General features: G+C 38.6%; 2 protein-coding genes and 1 long non-coding RNA gene across 4 annotated transcripts in view; 2 read left to right on the top strand and 1 right to left on the bottom strand.

Moving 5' to 3' along the window:
- Positions 1 to 9,080, top strand: part of LOC103394556 (brevican core protein) — a 20,247-nt gene extending 11,167 nt beyond the window's left edge. Inside the window, 13 exon segments of the mRNA XM_008331925.3 lie at positions 385 to 458; positions 591 to 962; positions 1,346 to 1,520; positions 1,778 to 1,905; positions 2,109 to 2,402; positions 2,536 to 3,402; positions 3,645 to 4,979; positions 6,904 to 7,011; positions 7,165 to 7,323; positions 7,436 to 7,518; positions 7,619 to 7,763; positions 8,042 to 8,224; positions 8,306 to 9,080. Of these exon segments, the coding sequence (XP_008330147.1) occupies positions 385 to 458; positions 591 to 962; positions 1,346 to 1,520; positions 1,778 to 1,905; positions 2,109 to 2,402; positions 2,536 to 3,402; positions 3,645 to 4,979; positions 6,904 to 7,011; positions 7,165 to 7,323; positions 7,436 to 7,518; positions 7,619 to 7,763; positions 8,042 to 8,224; positions 8,306 to 8,424 (4,042 nt within the window). The 3' untranslated portion in view covers positions 8,425 to 9,080.
- Positions 9,081 to 9,380: 300 nt separating this feature from the next.
- LOC103394559 (myocyte-specific enhancer factor 2D homolog) overlaps positions 9,381 to 21,075 on the top strand; it is a 56,985-nt gene continuing 45,290 nt past the window's right edge. The window contains exons 1-4 of one of the 2 annotated variants that reach the window (XM_025065386.1): positions 9,381 to 9,504; positions 11,470 to 11,779; positions 13,248 to 13,326; positions 14,305 to 14,408. The gene's annotated coding sequence lies outside the window, so the exon portion shown is untranslated. Of the gene's footprint in view, positions 9,505 to 11,469; positions 11,780 to 13,247; positions 13,327 to 14,289; positions 14,409 to 21,075 lie in introns of those variants that run through there. The other variant, XM_025065387.1, reaches the window with a different exon arrangement.
- LOC103394558 (uncharacterized) overlaps positions 19,369 to 21,075 on the bottom strand; it is a 12,253-nt gene continuing 10,546 nt past the window's right edge. The window contains exon 3 of the long non-coding RNA XR_523159.3: positions 19,369 to 20,560. This is a non-coding gene — a long non-coding RNA (uncharacterized LOC103394558). The remainder of the gene's footprint in view (positions 20,561 to 21,075) is intronic.

The raw sequence follows: 21,075 nt of genomic DNA, 5'->3' as shown, positions 1-21,075 counted from the left end.
TTGCAGGTTGTGACCTTTAACATTACTGGACTATTAATGACCTCCCCCCACCCTCACCCTGCTAAACCATCACATTTCACTGCTCCATTTGCTTTGACCATTAAAAGTTAAATGTGTGTGAAATTGCAAAAAGAAAACCAATGCATTCGTCAAGTTGTTCCAAGTGACTTAACACACAGGAAGGTTGTAGGTTGTTCTCATCAAACCTCAGTCCAATCCTGTGCAGTGCTATTGTGCGTCCCACTTCTTAAGGGAAGTAATATTTTTTATCCAGATTTTTGTCAATTTTTTGAACTGAGAAATGAATGTGGAAATAAAAAATGTGGGTAAAACAACTTTTATTCTGTATAAAATCACATGAAAACTCTTTGTCCTTCTCCACAGAAATGTTCTTCCCCTTCTCTGCATAATCTGCCCTCTCACTGTGGCCTTTCCAACCCACACCCTATCTGCATATGGTGAGTGTTATTTTTCCCTTGAGCTTCAATTGTTAATGAAAATAGTCAAAACTCCGTTTTAACCACATTTTTACCAAATCTATCTGAGCTGCTTCTCTCCCTCTGTGTCGTCCATATTTGTTTTTCCTGCAGGTGATGCCCAGTCCCTCCAGGTGGCGATCTCTCACTCAGGTCCACTGTCTGCTCCTCTGGGCAGCTCCATCTCCCTCCACTGCCTGGCATCACTCCCCAACATTCAGCCCTCCTCTCCTCCTGTTGTACCGAGAGTCAAGTGGACTGTGGTGTCTGGTGGAGTGGAGACGCAGATCTTAGTGGCTCGGGATGAAAGGGTAAAGGTCAACGATGCGTACCGCGACCGTGCAGGGATGCTCAACTACACGTCTTCGCCTGAAGACCTGTCTCTGTGGCTGGGAGATTTGCGCTCCAGTGACTCGGGTTACTATCGCTGTGAGATGCAGCACGGTCTGGAGGACGCCAGTGATATTGTGCAACTAAAGGTCAAAGGTGAGACAGTGCATTTACCCACAAATGGTCACGTGTCAAAGGTCAGTGAGGCAGGGTCAGAAGGTGTTTGAATGAAAACCTGAGCTAGGCTCCATAAATTAGCCTAGTTTGGACCCCTAGAGGTCACACAAATTGCTGGCTAGAATAGGGTGCAACACACTGTAGCTCAGGTTACTAACGGGGTCAAAGGTCAGTGAGGCAGGGTCAGAAATGGGTCAAATTATCTTGAAATGTAATAATTGCTCTTCCTAATGTTGCTCTCTGGGCTGTATATTTCAAATATAAAAATGATAGTTTTATTTCACTTTACATAATCGTGTTACCTTTACTATACTGAATAGAAACATATTAATAATCTGTTCTTATACTCTTGTATATTTTAGGTGTTGTATTTCACTACAGAGACGCTGTGGGCAGATACACCTTCTCCTTCCAGCAGGCCCACAGAGCCTGTCAGGCCATTGGAGCAGAAATCGCCACTGTGGACCAGCTGCTGGCAGCTTATGAAGACGGATATGAGCAGTGTGATGCAGGCTGGCTGGCAGATCAGTCTGTCAGGTATCCAAGTCTACTGTATATCTGCTGCTGCTGCTGATGATGATGATAATGATGATAATGATAATGATGCTAACACCTGAAATCTGCACAAGAATGTTAGCTTTAGTCATCATCATTATAAACTCCAGATTTCATCCTTACAAATCTGCTTTATTGGTTTCAATGTATAACTTGTGATCACTAATTTGCTGATTATTTGGACAATATTTATAAGTTAGCATATTTTGAAAAATAATAATAATAATAATTATTTTTAGGTACCCAATCCATAGACCCCGTAAAGCCTGCTTTGGAGACATGGACGGTCAACCAGGAGTGAGAAACTACGGAACTATGGATCCAAATGATCTTTATGATGTGTATTGTTATGCAGAACATATGAACGGTATGTATGAGGAACACTTAAAACAGCGCACATCAAATTGTGCTTTTCTTAACACAAATCATTTATTTTTTAAGTAAAAAAATAAAGAGGAATTATCAGTGGCCTCTTCTCAACAACTTTTCACCTCTGCAAAAACTCATCATTACATTACAAAATTCTCAGGTTTTTAAAATTCTAAACCTTTAATATCAAAATGTTTGCAGGAGAGGTTTTCCATGACCCTGTCCCACAGCAGCTGTCATTCGCTGAAGCTCAGTCATACTGCAGAGCTGCAGGGGCAGAACTGGCGACAACAGCGCAGCTCTACCTGGCCTGGGGTGAAGGTCTGGACCGCTGCAGCCCTGGGTGGCTCTCTGATGGAAGTGTGCGTTACCCCATTGTAACCCCAAGGGAGCGCTGCGGAGGGCCTCAGGCAGGAGTCAAAACGCTTTACCGCTTCAGCAACCGAACTGGCTTCCCAGAGCCGACCAGCCTTCATGATGTATATTGTTTTAAAAGTAAGCTCTGTTCTAAAATAGTTATAAACAAGTGATGGAATGTAATGGATGTAGAATGTAAGTTTGTAATAGAGTATTCTGCTAATGGAAGCAGAATGTAAGTTTGTAATAGAGTATTCTTCTTTCTGCACAGTGAACAGCGATCCCCCCACTGCCTCTTCTGTTCACTTCATAGAACCTGTGTCTGAAGACATTGGAAAAGAAGTCATGATTCTTAACCAGACGGATCAAGAACTGATAAACCACTACGTAGAGCAGGTGGAACGAGAGGTTAAAAGTGTGTTGGAGTCTTTTGCCTTTGTTTCACCTCCATCCACAATGGAAAATCTGTCCGATACACAGTTGACAGATATATTAAACACAACACAGTCTCCCCTCAACACCACATTTCCAATGGACCTTCCTCAGACTTTTAATGACACGTCGTCTCCTGCAGATGTTATTTTTACCTCCCTGTATTCTACAGCACAGACAAACAGCACAATTGGCAGCAACGACACCTATGATATTTCACAGAACACATCAGCACTACCCTTAGCTGACAATGCTACAGATTCTCAACAGAACGTCACGGTCACCGTTCACCCCTTTGAGATCAGAAGCACAACCGGATTTCCTGAAGTGACATATGAACCGTATTCACAGAACCAAACGGTGCTAGCAACACAACCCGAGGAGCAAACAAAGCCAACAGAGAGATATTCTCCAGAAGAACGAGAGACAGTTTTGCATCTGAACGAGTCCCGAGGCAGTTACAGCGAAAGCAACAGTAATGATACCAGTGAGGAGAATATCCTGGAGGCAACTCTAATCCCCTTGGACAACATGTTTGAAGCAAAGGTGGAGGAGACCACAGTCTCAGAGATTGGACCAATGTCTTTGTCAACTCAGTCCACAAGCCTAGAAGAAGAGCTTCGCACGCAAACTTCCAAAGATGCCTCCAAGGACCTAACTTCACCATACTGGGTGTCAGTTGATGGATCTGGAGGAGTTTCTCAAGGTTAGAAATCAAGTTTGTTTACTGTGTTTGTGGTCTATGTTTGAACTACAAGAAACATGAATAAAATGTGTTCTTTGATAAATGTTTCTTTAAATGTCTTTGTAATTTATCCAGAAGTTGTTTACAGACACTGCAATTTCAATGTCTGCAGCTTTTATGACTGAAAACACTTGTATGATGCAGAATATATTCAGAAACTTTCTAACGTCTTCTGTGCATCATGTGTGTGTTTTTTTCTTCAGAGGTCGATCTCGACGTTGAAGCCGTCACTTTCACCACCTCACCTGATTCTCCCACCACTGGGTTCACCTCTCACCTGTCACCTTCTGCTTCTCCTGGCAGCATGTCAGCTGAATCCGGAGTGACTGCAGTCACGGATGTGACAACCACGTCCGGCTCACGAACCACTGAGAGACTGGACTCCACCAATCACACCACAGCAGCCCAACTGTGGGACTCTGGTATTTCTAAAGAGGAGGGAAGTACCAGTTTAGAATCAGAAGATTTTGTCACGACAGAAAATACGGAAAAACCACCAAAACCAACTATGGCTGAAGACAACCTCGTTTTCGAAGCAAACGTCACTGTCGATGAGTCAAAAAGTTCTCAGAAACCAACTGATTCCAGTTCAGTGCTGTTTCGGACATCAGGATACAGAGTGTACTGGGAAACTGCAACTCTTGCTTATGAAGAGGCAAGTGGACAGGAGCCTGCTGCAGTGACTGCAATCCTCGGAGAAGACGATACACCTTCTAAAACTCTTGTGGATGAAATTAAAGTTTCTCCAACTGTTGATTTTTCCTTTACACCAGAAAGGGAGGACAAAGTTTCTCCAACCACTGAAGAAGACATTTCAGGTACCCCATCTCTCCTGGATGAAACAATGGTGTCCGTCTCATCGTAAGGGGTTACAGCTTCACCGGCAACTGAAAAAGTGACACATGCTGCCCAAACACCAACCAACTTTGCAACAGTTCTACGAGATGAAATGAACACAACCCAAACTCTAGAAGAGGAAGCAGTTCTTGAAAAGTCCACTGCATTCACAACTCTAAAAGAAAGCAGCATTGAACGCAACGTTGAAACTGAAGCTAATGTTTCCTCGACAAGTGAGGAGTTCAAAGTGGACCTGACTTCTGAGGAAGAAGCTAACATTGCCTTAACGTTAGAGGAAAACTCTAACTTTACTTCCACAGTTGTCTTTCCTCCAGAATCTCAAACTTCTGACTGGACTCTGCTGACCACCACCACAGAATCTCTCAACGATCTCTCAACCAATGGCAGGAAGACTCCGTCTGCTACCTCAGCAACAGTAGCCGCTGGTTCCTCTTTAACTACCAAACCTGCCAGAATCACCACCATCACAACCACCACACACTGGTCCAAACGTGCCTGGAGCCCCACCACCTCAGCGCCAAGAGTTTACCACAAGACATCAGAACCCCAGAAGGTGACAAGCCTCGTATCACAAACGGATCCAGGCGTTGGCGACAGTAAGCCTAGTCCCACCCAACCACCCACCATACTTATCATGCCCAGTGAGCGGGCAGCTGTAGGAGGTGCAGGGAAAACTTCAGGTAACATTACAGCCACTCTCATCACCTTAACCGTCCTCCTTTGCTCATCAAGTCAGTGATGCACTAAAATCCCTGGTCTGTCCTGTGCCCTCAGCTGCTAAAGCACAATTCTCTGTCAAACACTTTGTGTCCTTTTTCAGGAGACTTCCCACATTTTTTCCCCTTTGTCTCAATAATCCCCCCCTCACCTTTGTGACTCCCCACTTGTGTTCCTTTCACCTCTGTCAGGATACTCACACTGGAACAACTCCCACCTGGCATTTGTCCCACACTCCTGTCTCAGCGTGCATGCTTTGATTTTTCCCTCCTTGATCAAATATTGACTTCTGTGAAGTAGTAGAAAACAGATTGACGAGTCCATGTTTGAAGGAATTCAACCTGAAATTTAGCCGGTAATCCACAACATTGTGAATTCTATTCTTCATACTTCTTTTGACGCTGTTAATATGCATGTGACATAACAATTGGCCTCGGCCTATCTCTGTTACAGCAAATATGTTGAATGCAAAAGTGCTAACTTTGCAATAATACTTTTCTAATTTATTACCTTCAGTTATGTCCTTTTTAGGCTACTAACCAAAGCACAACGTTTAATATTTATGTTTCAGGGCACAGACATTACTGTTGCATTTACCATCACATTTGTTTTATGTAATGATTCATAGTCATGACATGTTCTGTTATTACCACACAATGTGTAGAGTTTCTGCTTCTTTAGAAGTAAAAAATGTTAAATACAACTGGGTATTTGAACAACAACATTTTCCCTACCTTTTTTTTTTTTATTACATTTGAAATTTACTTAGATATTAAATATTTAAAACTTGTTAAATATTTCAAACTGGAACTATCACCATACTTCATCAAGATAAAAGAGTGAAATATAGATTTTTTTAACCATTGTGTCAAGAATAACTTTATTTATTGTACAAAGAGCAGCACACAGCTCTGTTTTGTCACACTCCAAACCTGAGCTCTATCACATCAACCCATTGTGTATTTGTCAGCACTTTGACTGCATGTGATTCTCATTATGTGTAAGGCAGTTATTACCTTAATGCACGGGCTAACTAGAGGAGAAATGTCTAAATAGCTCTATATTGGTGCTGAGTGTAATGACAGACACCACAGAGTTCCTGTTTACAGGGTGTCAAGGGGAAACAAACCAAATCCCCTTGTAAAATGTTTAATTTGGGTTTGACACACATGCCATCACTTTGCCTACTTTTACAAATTTAGAAAATTAGAGTGAAACTCCAACCACTGTTTTTTCTTCACATCCTTGTCACAGATTTGGTTTATATATATATATATATATATATATATTCATCTATTGTTCTTCAGCAAGAGAATAGAAAATTAAAATAATACGGGTGTAATATTTTTTGGGATGATATATAGTGATGATTTATTATTATTGTACTGTAAGTCGCTACTACTGGTGGCTACTACTTTTGGCTAACTTTTAGCTACCTTTTAGCTAACTAAATGTCATTCTTTTTACTTGCAAATGTATTATTTATTTTTGTTGTGATTTTTATTATTAGTGCTATTTTTGTCTTAATGAATGTCTCAGGTGACATAAGACCAAAGATTTTCAGTTTTCTGCACAGACTTAGCTGGACATTTTCTCCAGTTTTGAAAAAAAAAAATTTTTTTAAGACTGATCTAGTCTGATCTTTTTTGCAGGTTTTTGCCTGAGAGGGGAACAAAAGGGGGGAAAAACGAGGGGTTGGAAATTAAAATGTCCTCTGCTGCCATCTGTTGGTTGTCCTGCAACATGAACTTAAACTTTTGTTCACATGAAACATTATTTCACTTTGAAGATAGAGGATTTGGAGTTGCTTATTTTCAGATATGTTTCTATTTTTCTTTATTTGACTTGTCAAGAAAACGTTATAATAACTGACCATTTGTGTTACAGACGTCTGTGTTAATGACCCCTGTCAGAATGGAGGCACTTGTACAGACCTTAACGGGCAGATTCAGTGTCTCTGTTTGCCTTCATATGGAGGAACCCTCTGTCAGACTGGTGGGTTTTCTTTTCTTAGTATCTTTACTTCTACCTTATCTCTATATAAATATGCATTCATGATAGTTGTTATGATGGTATTTATGATATTTTATATGCTATGAAAAGTGTATTTTCCCCACTCTTCATGTTTCTCTGCTGTTTTCCTGTCAGACCTGGAGAGATGTGAACCCAGTTGGGACAAATTTCACGGTTTCTGTTACCGTCACTTTAGTCAGCGTCTGAGCTGGGAGGTAGCTGAGCAGCACTGCCGCATGCTGGGAGCTCACCTGGTTTCCATCATGACCCCAGAGGAGCAGAGCTACATCAACAGTAGGTCCCACTGTTCCAGACGTACAGGAAATTCTTTGTTAGAGCCTGTGTGTGTGAATTTTTTATGGCTTTGTAAAAACTAATTGCAGTATGATGTTTTATTGTTCCCCAGGCAACTATAAAGAATACCAGTGGACTGGTTTGAATGATAAGACCATTGAGGACGACTTCCGCTGGTCTGATGGAAACCCACTGGTGAGTGGTATGAGGAACTAGGCTGGACATATTTACATATTTAATGCTGTACAACAAACAAAAGTGTCATAGTTGTAACAAATAATCTTCTTTTTCACAGCTCTATGAGAACTGGTACAGAGGACAGCCAGACAGCTACTTCCTCTCTGGGGAAGACTGTGTGGTGATGGTGTGGCATGATGATGGACGCTGGAGTGATGTGCCCTGTAATTATCACCTGTCCTACACCTGCAAGAAAGGCACCTGTGGGTATTATAATCAGAATTAACCTAAAAATAATTATTTTTGAACTGCCTATTAATGGATTCAGCATCCATTTTTTGTAGTGTTTTTCTCATCAAGTGCATTTGCTTTAGCTTGTTTTGGATGATGTTTACTTAGCCTATGTCTAATACCTCAGTCTTGGGCTAATTTTAGCCATTGTGGCTAATGAGTTTTGTGTAATGTATCCTTTGTTGGCAGATAATTTTGAACACACTCATTGTACTTAATCTGTAATCCTACATCTTCTCTCTCACTACAGCATCATGCGGTCCACCGCCAAAACTACGAAATGCGTCAATATTTGGAAAAGTTCGACAGAGATATGAAACCAATGCAGTCGTACGTTATCACTGTAATGATGGTTTTCAGCAGAGACTTAATCCTCTGATCAGGTGTTTGTCCAGTGGTGTTTGGGAGAGGCCACAGATCATGTGCACCCCTGGTAAGACAACCCTACATGTGGTATACATCGATACATGAAATTTAATCAAAGGTAATAATGTTTGTATATTTGGATTTACAGTAGCAGGAGGTCCAGTCCAGGAGTCTGAGCTGATGTCACTGACCAACAACTTGGCAGTATTTGAAGATGAGTTTGAAACCACTAAAGAGAAGCCACAGTATTGGGACATCAAATTTTAAATCTTAAATCTCAGCCATGCTTTTCAGCAGGTTGCTGTGTTCAATGCTGCTGCTGTAACATGACACACACACGAAAACAATCCTTTCACCAACCACTGCTAAAAATGAAACAACAAAAACACATTAATACAAAAGCAACAATAGACTGAATCTTCTTTTCTGAAGAACATGACGGCACAAGAAGTCATGGATTTCTTAATAGGGAGACTGTGTGTTTTAAAAACCAAACATTCCTACTTTGTTCAGCATCAGTGCAGTAACTGCCAAGAGCAAGAAGATTTTTTAAAGTATCTGATGAATCCTATTTACCCAAATGCAGTAAATGTCTATACCAGCTACACGTCTACATTAATAATCATTCCACTTGTGTTTTTAAGAACACCTTTTAAATGGTGCTAAGATTTGAAGATCTTTGAATCCAAAAATGAATTTGTTTCGGTGTGATGTAAAGGTTTGTGTCCTGTCCCTGCTTTCCTTCCAAATCCAAAGCACAAAGTCAACAAATATTGTACATACAATTGCTTTCACATCTGTGATCGCTGTCTGCTTTTTAAAACCTGTTTTTCCCCCCAGCAGACACTGTTTTGTTCATCAGCTTTATGTTGTAATAAAGTTTTGTAGAACAGAGCAAAGATTAAACCATTATTTTACCTTCAGTGTGGTGTGTGAGCTATTTTATTGGATACAATTTATTCTAAACATTATTATTAACATTCGGTTATTTTAAAGCTGGCATTTGTATTTGTAGTTGTAACATTTTTTATACAGTAAGAAAGGTAACAGTACGTTTGACAGAAAACAACCACTACTAAACATATACAGAATTTTTTTTAAAAATACAACGCCGTTTATACGAAGTTTGTCCTGTACCAAAGCATAATGATATATTCTACATTCAAATAGTAGAAGTATTATTTTTGTATTATTGCATTAATGGCCGCGGGTCGCTTAAAACCTGTTTACGACTTTTTGCGACATTTTGCGTCACCTGTGTTTCATCATGCCAGTAGAGGAGGACATGCAGTGTAATAATTTGTTACTAACAAACAAGCACGAAGTGAAATGAGGGATAACATTCTTGTAAGTATCTGTAAAAGTAGGTTACAGTGAAATTTTAAGGTTTTAAGTATGGAAACAAACAAGATATTTGCTTGTCGATATTTGTAACTAAAACACCTGAGGCAGGTGAGCGTATAAAACGTCAGTAGTGAAAGAAACTGTTTAAAAACACAATTACCGACCTTCTGTGATAAAGTTTATGTTGTAAAAGTTTAAAAAAGTATATTTCGAAAGAGTATTTACCAATAAGTGATGGAATATTATAATTATTGCGAGTAAACGATAGTTTTGTTTGCCTGACATGCACATTCAGCCAGGAGGTGGCAGCAAAGCATTAGTTATTGTCATTTGAACGTAAACCGACAGTATGTCTGGTGGCCTTGGTCCTAGTTGAAGTATCCAATGATTATCAGTGACGGTTTAGACTTATATCAACTTGTCTCAGCGATCGGAATTTACTCTAGTGCTTAAGTAAATGTGTGTAAACATAAAGGCAGGTTTTCACGTCTTTTTTGTCTGTTTGCTTAGGTAAAAACATCAAACACCAACACTAAATGTATAAGCTACACAGTGGCACAGATGTGATGAATTAAGCAAATAGTTGCTCTATTAAATTCAATTGATGGTGAAATAATGTAAATTAGGGAGTTAACCTGGTTGCAGAGTGACTGATATAAATTGGAAGCTTTTAGTTCCTGGAAAATATTAAACATTTTAATTGGGGTTAATGGGATATCTTTTGATATTTATTTAGAAATACGATTTTGTAAGTCTAAGCATGAAATCACATAACACAGAAATTGAGGCCATGTATATGTAAACATGAGAATATTTCCCAGTTAATAAATGCACCCATCATTTTTCAGCACTCGGAATTCTGCAGGTGCAATTCTCTTAATGCTGAACACAACAATAACTAGTCTTCTCTATCAGCACCAGGCAGGGCAGCGAAGCAGTTCACATTAGTGCTGCTCACTAACCAAAAATACAGGATTATAGTTTTGCTGTGGCTCCCCTGGTGAGCAGTAACGTGGTGCAGACCCTCCTCCGTTGTGTTGCGGCTCAATTAAAAACACAGATGCACATAATCAGCAGTGATGAAAGACCTGGGCTGCATTGATGCGGCTGTGTGGATGTTCTCAGAGGTGTCTGTGTAGGAGCAGTGCACAGGTTCTCAGGCCTTCAGTGTCGGCACTGAGTCCTTCCTGAATGCAGAGGGGCGGGTGTCCGATCTTCCCGTCACAGAGCTGATAACACGGTTCCAGATGGGAGTGTATTGTTTGGCCTGTGACCCTGAGGTGACGAGGTCAGAGTCGAGTGAACAGGGGCCACTCTTTAAGGACTCCTGGTGGAGTTCCTCTTTTTTCCATAGACGCGTGGCTCGCTAATTGAGGGTCCACCTCCCCGAACCCTGCACGGGGTCCTTGACACTTGGAAGTGACCAGTGGTGTGAACTGTGGTGACATGCGAGAATGGGAGGGACTGCAGTGTCCATGTAGTCTTTATCTTGAAATGTGTTGTTTAAACGGCGCCTAGGGTTGGATTATTATAATTTATTTTATTGAATTCCTGTTTTTAGTCCATATTGGTCTTGGATTTTTGTTGTTGTGTCTGCCTTAAATTACAGAATTTTGGTGACAACACCGTATCAAAGTGTTGCCTTCTTCAGTGGAAGTAATGAAATATATTTAGTAAATTACTAAATTATTACAAGCGATGTTGAACCTATGGGGATTTTTTAAGGCAAGATTTATTAGTCAGTTCAGGAAATGTAGACAAACCTAGACTAATGATCTGACCACATCTGTCTGAATGCCAATGGCTACAAACTACAAAAGAAAACTTATAAATGGAAAGTTATTGCAAAATAAATAGCCAGTAAAAATAAATATATGTAATGAATAACTTAATGATGTGCTGAGTGATGTTTAGACTCAAATTTTCTGATACATTTCTTTATGCTGACTGTTCATATTTCTATTGCAGGATCTGTGTCATTGAAAACCCTGCACGTCAAGGACACGCGTGAAGGTGAACACATCGGTGAAACAATTAAATAAATTGGTTTCACGACTTCACAGGATGGTTGGTTGGCCCACACAATAAAACGAGACAGAATGGCGAGAAGTTGAAAAGGCGTGCCAAGTCTGCTGGGAACCTCAGCCCTGAGCTTTACCCACAACCCTTCACCCCACCATCACCGCTCACTGGGACACAAACAACCTTTGTGGCTGCGCACTCTCTGCTGAATTCCAATTTGGACAAATGCAGGGTGTTTTGTGTTTTGGTGGACAAGGTACTGCAATACAATATACTACCTCAATGATAACACTTCAGTTCATTGAAATATATGTGTTCACGATTGCAGTAAAATATATTGTTCATTTTTATGTGACCTGAATGTGAATCTGAACTTTGAGCCCTCTAGACGAGAAATTCCACCTGCTAAACAGCGCCAATAAGTAGTAGTCAGTTTTTAAATTAAAGAAAGGTTAAAATCTTGAAAAAGGATTGTGTAGAGGTATTAATTTGTAAACTAAAGTTTAAATAAAATAACTGTTATTTATTTAACTTTTTTAAAATGCATTTTATACCATATGTATTGTGATTTTGTTTCATTAATTACATATAAAAAAAATTCTTACAATTCCTGTGCAGGTCAACAGTGACCTAGCTTACATAATGGATTAGTTAATAGTAGTATTAATATATTGCAGTGCAGAATTATTATCCTTTCTATATACTATGTGTATATATATATATATATATATATATATATATATGTATTATATTTATAGTCTGTTCTTCCATCATTTTTGCCATATTAAGCGCTAACACTGCATCTGTCCCTGGATGTAGTCATTACCGGATTTATACACACACTGCCAGCAGGTAATTGCTGTGTGAGAACATGCTCAGAGAAGTGAGAATCTATGTGGAACCTAGAGAAGCTGCAGCCTTAGCAGCAGCAGCATATCATAAGCAGCAGCAGCATGGAGAAGTGAGAGAAACACTTCAGTTTCTCAGCAGGACAAAAAAGTGTGGGCCGCCTACAATCAGCACCGCCGCTCTCAGATCAGTTCCACTGATATAATGGCTTCTTTAATCCATGCCAATTAGAGCCACAGGGTACAGGGAGTGGCTGTTTTCACACTGCACCAATTTACGCTGGGGGTGGGAGGACTGATTGACAGGCGGTCGTGTGAAAACACCGGTGACATAAATAGGTTCTAATTTGAACCTGTAGAGAAGCAGCGTGGACGCTGCAACCCGAGGGATCAATCACTGATTGATTTTCTTACTTTAAAAGAAATCATGGAGAGATGGTAGATCAGAGTTTTATAACTGAGTTACAACTAACTGTGATGTTAAAGGCTTGATGGTGTTCATCTTATTTTTCCTTGATCACTATTTCTGTCCTGTCAGTGCCAAAGTGAACCACAGAAACTCAGGATGTTAAACAAACAAACAAAAACGTCACCACTCTGGCAGCATGTAGCATTCATCTGGCTAGAATTTGCAGATTTTGATTGAGTGACTTATTTATTAAGATTATTTTTTAGAAAAAAAGAAAAGTATAAAAATGGTAACTGATTGATGTTTGCGCTCCAGTACTCCTGTAAATAATGATACACATTTTTCTATCATTGAAGTGCTTAATGTTTAATAATATATTCGTGCATATAGAACTATGTCTGATGAATATTTTGAGCCTTTTGCTTCTCTCACCACGTCTACAATAATGTTCATACTTCTCTCTGCAGTGCCACTAACGTCCAGCTGGGGGCAGTCTAACCTGAAGTTGCTGTTAAAACGATGGCTGGAATTACCTGCTTTATGAAGGTGATATGAAGCTTTAACCTTCTGTGACATAAACTTGTAGGATGAGGATGACAGTCTTAATGTTCTGTGTGTGTTTTTATATAATAATAAATATCTGCCTATTTATAGTGATGTAAACAAATATAATACAATTATTGGTGTTACACATTTAATACATTTTAGTTGTTAATGTACAGAGTTACATTTCTTTTAGCAATAGTCTTTTCCCCCCACATTATTTGGATTACATTGTGTTAAATATGTGTTTCATTTGAGATTAATGAAGGTCAGCTGAAACGTCAGAGGTTTGATTCCAGACACTGCTGGTCTATATGCCTGCGTGTTTCTGGGAGGAACATTTAGGTAGAACATTTTTCATCACCTCTGACCACTGTGTCAGCTCTGTGTGATTAGAAATTACTGCATAGATCTTGTGAGATCATTGAGACAAGACTTAAGGAATAAAATCCAAGTAAAGGTGAGGATGTGAGAGTTTTGTCCCTACAGTGATTGAGGATAAGAGAATTGTAAACTACCTTTTTATAAATAGATGCTCGAAGCTGTTTTCACTTCATTTGTAATCGTTATACCGTTGCCAGTAGAAGTGGAGCTAAAGTGAACTATTTCTTAGAGCAGGGTAATGTCATCTATAAAATACCTTCTCTGAGATGGAGAAGTGAGAGAAACACTTTACTTCTAAAGTACTAGATATATGTGGGGGACCATACTGTAGTTCTTTTTGGGAAGAAAAACTAAAAGAACAGATAAAGTATCTAAGATCATGTTTTTGTCTCTGTTGTTTGCTCCTGTGAAATATATTTTTTATAACGTAAGCAATATAATTTTTCACTTTAAAAATTGTGATGCATTTAAACAAACGACGTCCTGACAACCCGTGTTTTTATGTTTTTTGTAGTGCAGCTCCCAATCATTAACATGTGAAAGCCCTGAGTTCTTGTGAACTTATTAGACCTCTGACCTTCTCTGTGTGTGTCACAGACAACAAACAGCTGCAGCTGGGATGGAACGTTCCTCGCACGGTTCTCAGCCCACAGACTCGAGCCCTCCTTCACTGCAGCACGTCTGCTCACAGGCGACAATGAGTGAGTAAGAATAAGTGATTATTACAAGTGCTTCTGACTTGTTTTCACCCTTAATGACTTATTGAGAGACAAATTCTTTCCTTCTTTCATACTGGAAACGTGTTTGAGGCACCGAGCCACTGTGGGAGTCGGGGGAATTTAAAAAATACACGCATAGATTAACAGTGCAAATTAACATTCAGTGAGGAGATAATTAAAAAACAGTTTTTGACAAAAACAAAAATGAAACATATAAAAACAATAATTAATTAACAACAAACCTTTTACAGGACATAAATTGGAATAATTAAAAAAATAAAAGCTTGAATAATTTAACTACTAAACTATATTAAGATTATGGTTCTTATACTTAAAGCATATTGACATTTGACTTATATAGGTTAATTTAATAATCCAGAAGCATCATTCCGGTTAAGACCTGCTCAGCCAGGACTCAGACATGCAAACAACACAACACACACTTTCTCACAGCACTGTCCAGACACACACACACCCACAGTGTGACGCAGACAGTGTGAAGGGTCTCATCTCGACTGCCTTTCTTTGGCTGTCTGCTCCATCTGACCCAGCCTTTTTATTCATCTAATTAAGAAGTCAGACCCTCCAGCGTGCCATGACACACTCACGGCTGATTTCTACCCATGTTTTGTGCGTGTGTCTTCGTCTGGATAGATCCGATTTATTCTACAATCTATGAGATATTGTTTTCCCCTCGAGTTGGTGCCCCTCCATCAATGGTCTGAGGAAAAAAAAAGTTCAGGGATAATTCACAAAAACTCTCAACGGCAGTTGACTAGAGGGGTTTTGTGGGAAATCAGCAAGTGGGTGACTTTGACAGGGCAAGAAATCTGAGACAATGGCCATTTGTGAGCAGACGATTCCCATGTATGATCTCTGCCACACAGTTAAAAGCTGAAGGCTATGTGATAATGGGAGAAAAAGGCAAAAAATGTTTAAACCTGTGATGAGAGTCTGGTGTTTTTGCAGCAGTCTATGCATATTTGCATAACTTTACATTTAGGTTTGTGTCTGTGCAAAAGTGAATTTTCATAGCCCACCAGGGATGGACGACACACTTGTCTGGACATCCGTGGGGGACTTCCCCTTGACCCCTCCTGACTGAGTCACAACCTTTGAGTGCTCATCAAAAGAGAGAGCAAGAGGTTAGACTCCCCAAATCCAGAGGTCAACAACCTCTTTATCCAGCCCTGACCCCAATTCTCTAGTTTAGGAACTGACATTTCACATTTCTTAAATCACCGATTTCATCTGTCCAAAACTGCCCTCGGATCATAAAGGAGAAATGACCTCAATGGTTAATGAACAGTTACATCTTTAAAGGAGTGAAAAGTCCAAACTGTTAAGTGGTAACAGATTCCTATCAAAAATATGGAAAACCTTACATAGACGTAGATTATCGGTATCTAAAATGAGGTGAAATATTATATATATAATAGAGAAGAAAAGCCTAATCTAGTCAACTCTAAACATTATCATAAAAGCTTATTTCATTAACCCAAAATGAATTACAGGAGTAGCTTAACCTTGGCCCAAAAAAAATTCTTAAAATGTATTTCACCAAAGTACTAGAATTTCCCAGAGAATTATTAAAAAGGCATGTTAAAAGTCGACTAAAACGGCTTGAAATAAGTCAAAGGTAAACTAAAGGATAGCCTACAGACCTATTTTTCAAATAGTTAAAAAAAACTTAAACGACCCAGAGACAAATTTTACAGGGAGGCTAAGAAACCTTAATCTCTTCCTCTGTGGTCACAGGTCTCATGAAACCTCTGACCACGACTGGTCACTTCTGTAAAAGAACCACCAGTGTGAGATTAGGAGGGAGTGTCAGTGTGAAAACTGAGCAGCAGGAAGTCACAGGTGTCCTTTGGACACAAGTCCATGAGATCTGCACAGGCACCGAAGGACAACCACAGGGGTCAGGGGTCAAACAACTTGTGGATTTTTAACGGCTATTGAAAAAGGGTCACTCAAGGGAGCCACCACCCACAGCAACACACACACACACACACATACATATACATAAAGTAGTCAATTATGTGTAGACAAGAGGTGACTTAAGGGAGGAAGTGACCATTGTCCATCGGCCCTGAGGTCAGACCTCTTCATGTCACTTTCTGACCTCCAACAGATTGAAGGTCTTATTTATTTATTGAGCTTTTCATGGCTTTTTACCCACAATGTGGGTCTGTGAGCAGCACAGTGTGAAGGCTACGTCACATACATCACTGTTCACTGACTTCTTGTACAAAATAAATGCTTCAATAAATGTGAAACTTATTTGACATATACATTTTTAATCCTGAAGAAAACACATAGCAGCTTAATTGCAGTTTTGTGTTTAAAATTGGACGCTGATTGAAATACAGAGAAGCGTGGATGGAGTGATGTGATGATAACGCCTATAAAATGAACAAACACAGGGAGGTGTTTTTGAGTTAGTTAATATTCCGTATCCACAATGATAAAAAAAGCCAGTGTCTCTGTAGAAATACTTGGTTGATCACATGATATCCTGGAAAGATGAAATACACATACAAATGCAAAAGTATTACATGTATAATGCTGGAAAAAAATAATTTTGTCCTTTAATACCATGTAAAGAAAAATAATATATCAATATAGGAATACTATAAAATATTCCACTTCTGATTTAAACATCTGATTATTCCGTACCAAACTATTTATTCCACAAAATACTATTGTTACCAACCGTTAGCATCAACTATTTTAAATTTCTTCTTCCCATATTTCTTGTCACCATGAGTTTTAGCCTTAACATATTTCTCATACGGTTTTTCTTACATTGCACCACTTCAACATGCAGAGAGGGATTTTTTTTTTCCATTTGTACTTGAACATAGTTTCCCCCAAACTGCATCAGTGCTGCAGTGACAGCCTCTCCCTCTCTCCTCTAACCTCCTGCTCCGTGCTTGTCTTTTTTTATGCTGTCTTCTCTGACTTTCTGTATCCCCCGTCTGGCCCTCCACAACCTCTCCTCCATCTCTGCCCCCATCCCCTCCTGCGCAGCCATTCTTCACTGCTGGGTCGGGGGGCTCCGGGAGACGGACTACGGGGACCCGCGGTACAGAATGCTAATCAGGCCCTCGGCGGCACTTCCCACGATTTTTGCTCCCAGACGTGAGCTTTTGTCTTGTTATTGATTCCATTACAATCGGAGGGCTCTCGTAACTTTCCTGCTGTCTGGAGGCTGGTCTGCCACACTGACTGCGACACAGGGTCTAGGTCTCATATGGCACTGGAGAGTCAATCTGCGATCTGCTAATTCTTAAACACAAAACCTGATCATTTTATACTGCTATGCGATAGCAATAGAAGGTATTATTTTTGTCTAAAGTACAAGTTTGTAGATTGCTTAATTCTTCACTCAGTAGTTCCTTTGACACTGGCATTTACCTTGGTTATGACTTCCCTTCTTTCACTGGAACAAACCTTTACATTGTTGGAAGAGATTGCATCTCAACAAACATCAAGTGTAGAACAGGTGTAGATAAATAAATGACAAAGTCAACTGCATAAGACAAAATGAACAACGAGGTGTAGGGTTCTACTGTATGTTAATGTGTAGGCTGTCATTAAAATGCTAAAATGTACGAATATGTTCATGAATATAATTTTAATTAGTTTATTCTTTTTTTAAATTACTGAATGTGATTTAACCCAAAAAAAAAATCCAGTAGATATTGATTTAATCAGCTGTGAAGTAAAAGCATGATTACGTCTGTTTCTAATGTTTCTAATGCTCAGCTGCTGTTATCAGAGCAACCTTTAACCCAGTGTTTGTGCACTGAGGAGGAGCAGCTGGATTCACTGGTTCGTTCTTCCTTGTTCTCAGTCTCGACATCAACATCCAGATGTTATTTCTTCCGTCTAGTGCACAGAGCATGTAAACATTGATCAGTGATCGTGTTCAGTGTTTAAACAAGCTTCAGCTTTGAATGAAAGTCAATTCATTATTAAAAGTCACCTACTGTACTATTACTTTGGTTACTTAAGCCAGAAACAAATATAAAAAAAGACCAAAATATGTGAATAGAATGGTGAAATACTTCTCTAATGCATTAAAGATAGAGTAAAAAATAAATAAAAGAAACACTGCATTTTAACTTATTCATTATAATAAATGATAGTGTTTGAATAGTGGTGTAATTTATTCCAAGCCATCCATTGTTAACATTTTGAACCATGCAAATTAATAATGAGGATAATACCGAGCAAAAATAAATATAGTTTTGCCAAATGAATTTGAGAGATAGCTAAACGTTAGCAGAAATCAATAGCTTCTGGCTAAGTGATAACTACAGATTTTGCTAAAAAAAATCAAAAAGCTAAAAACCAAAATAAGTGCAAAGTTGACTGGAAACTGATAAACACTGGAACACATGTAGCTAAAACTTTTTAACCTTAGTCTTTCTCTGCTAATTATTCTGCAAGTTAATTATGAATTATTTTAATATTAAATGTTTTATTTATTTTCTCTTTGCTGATTTGAAGCAGAGTTAGCAGTTGTGGCATCAGTGCTAACGTTTCCTATTTTAAATGGTCGACAAAAACAGATCAGATCACACGTTCTCTTTTAGCCCCTTTTACGTTACTAATGAATTATATATGGAACTATTTAAATAGGTTCCTAATACTCCAGTCGCTAAATGACAATTGGAAATGCTCAGCTAACACCAGCTCCTGTAAATGGGTTAATCTATTCCAGTTCACTCACATGTGCCAATTTGTCTTATAGGCTCTTATATTAGACATCACGTAAAAGGAGACGAGCAGTTTTAAATGTCACTTCATGAGCTACAGTTTCATACGAGAGGATCCTGCAGATTCAACCAGTGATCTCCTTTCATTCTCCAAATTGGATCCTGAGCTAATAAATGATCATTCACATAGAGTTAAAGAAGAAAAAACCCACTAATCATGTAAACAATGCTTTTATTGATTATTTTCACTGCAAACAGTTGCATAGTACAGACACAGTAACTTGTGCAAATCACACATTTGTAACAACTCCTGAGACAGTCCATCACACTGTGCAAAATAATGCGATTATTCACTTAGTGAATTGTGTTTTCCATTTCTCCACATTGATCAAATGCATTTCCTGTGGTGTATGTGATGGTGTCCATTGTCAGGGAAATGAATTCATAAACAAAATGGGAAATTGTGATTAAATCACAGAAAAGGCAAAATTTAACATCAAATACATAGATGTCAATACAATGAAAACACACATTTTCTCTAACACGTCCTCCAACACATTGCACCTCTGCTCATATAATGTAGTGCGTGTTAGTAAAACAACATAACACTTCTTCTACAAACCCGTTTATTCACATGTGCAAACGACAGCAAATGCTACATACAAATAGTGCAAACCTTAGCACCACTGAGACATATTTGCATAGATCAAGTATAAACATTAACTACAAACTGTATCTGTTTTAATCAACAACATCTATTTGAACAAATGACATTAATGATGAGGAATTAATTGACTACTAACTTAACTACTGGACAGTAACTAGTTGATTTGTTTTTCCTGAAAAGATATTCCATATTTCAAGTAATCCAGTCACAGATTGTCAACAACATGATTAAAATACAAAGTTCACATGAGGGAAATACACAGTACATAGTAATAAAAGCATTGAATAAATTCTAGGCTAAATAAATATAAAAGGTAGAAAACTAACATTTTAAATTCTCTAAACATTTTAACTAATTACCCTAACTAGTCAAAAAAAACAATAATTGAAATAATTTTCTTTATAATTTTTCATCCTAGTTTTTAATAACTTCAAGTAGTGTGTGTGTGTGTGTGTGTGTGTATTAGAAGCAACATATTGTTTTTCTGCACAGCTGTGTAAAGTAGTTTGGTACAGGAACATCTTCAGAGAATCCTACTCTCCTCCATCTTTCTCTCTCCATTTCTCCTGGAGAAGATACTGTTCTGTGCCAGTTTGTCATTGCTGTCCATGAGAAAACCAAGACATTTTTAAGTTTGTCCACTGTGGTGAGATAATGACATCATCCTCCAGTATCACAAACAGAAGTTGGTGGTGACAGTCATAATCCAAATGTCAGGTGATGAAGTCTCAACAGGAAACCTTTAAAAAAAAAAGAAGCAAAGAAAATGTTTAAAATAAATCACCAAGATATGAAAATATATCCTAAAAAATCACCAAGATATGAAAATATATCCTTACAACACTGTGTGAAATTTAAATGAACGGAATTATTTTTCTATAATTCAAATCACAGATGTAAAGTGGTAACAAGAACCACTACAGAGTTTACCCAAGCACACATTGGCATGTAGTCTATAACCTGATTGATCGAAGATGACTGCTCCACCTACAGAGCCACAGGGCAATGACAGCATCTTTTATTAGACAACTTGAAGTATAGAATAGTTGATCTGTAGTGATACGCCCCTCTGTCTGTATTTTCTCTGTTTCTCTTTCCTTTATTTTTTCTTTTTTAAAATTCCAAATTGAAAATATCAAATTTTTTTGTTTTGTCAAAGTAGGGCATAATCAAAGTCAGCAAGTAATGTTAATCAATTTCAAATTAATTTTAAATTGAATGTGAAATGCTACACACACACACACATATATATACA

Source organism: Cynoglossus semilaevis, chromosome 18 (assembly GCF_000523025.1).
Source record: "Cynoglossus semilaevis isolate Cse_v1.0 chromosome 18, Cse_v1.0, whole genome shotgun sequence".
Lineage (NCBI taxonomy): Eukaryota > Metazoa > Chordata > Actinopteri > Pleuronectiformes > Cynoglossidae > Cynoglossus > Cynoglossus semilaevis.
The sequence above is the reverse complement of the archived record's forward strand: the minus strand, read 5'-3'. Positions and strand labels throughout refer to the sequence as shown.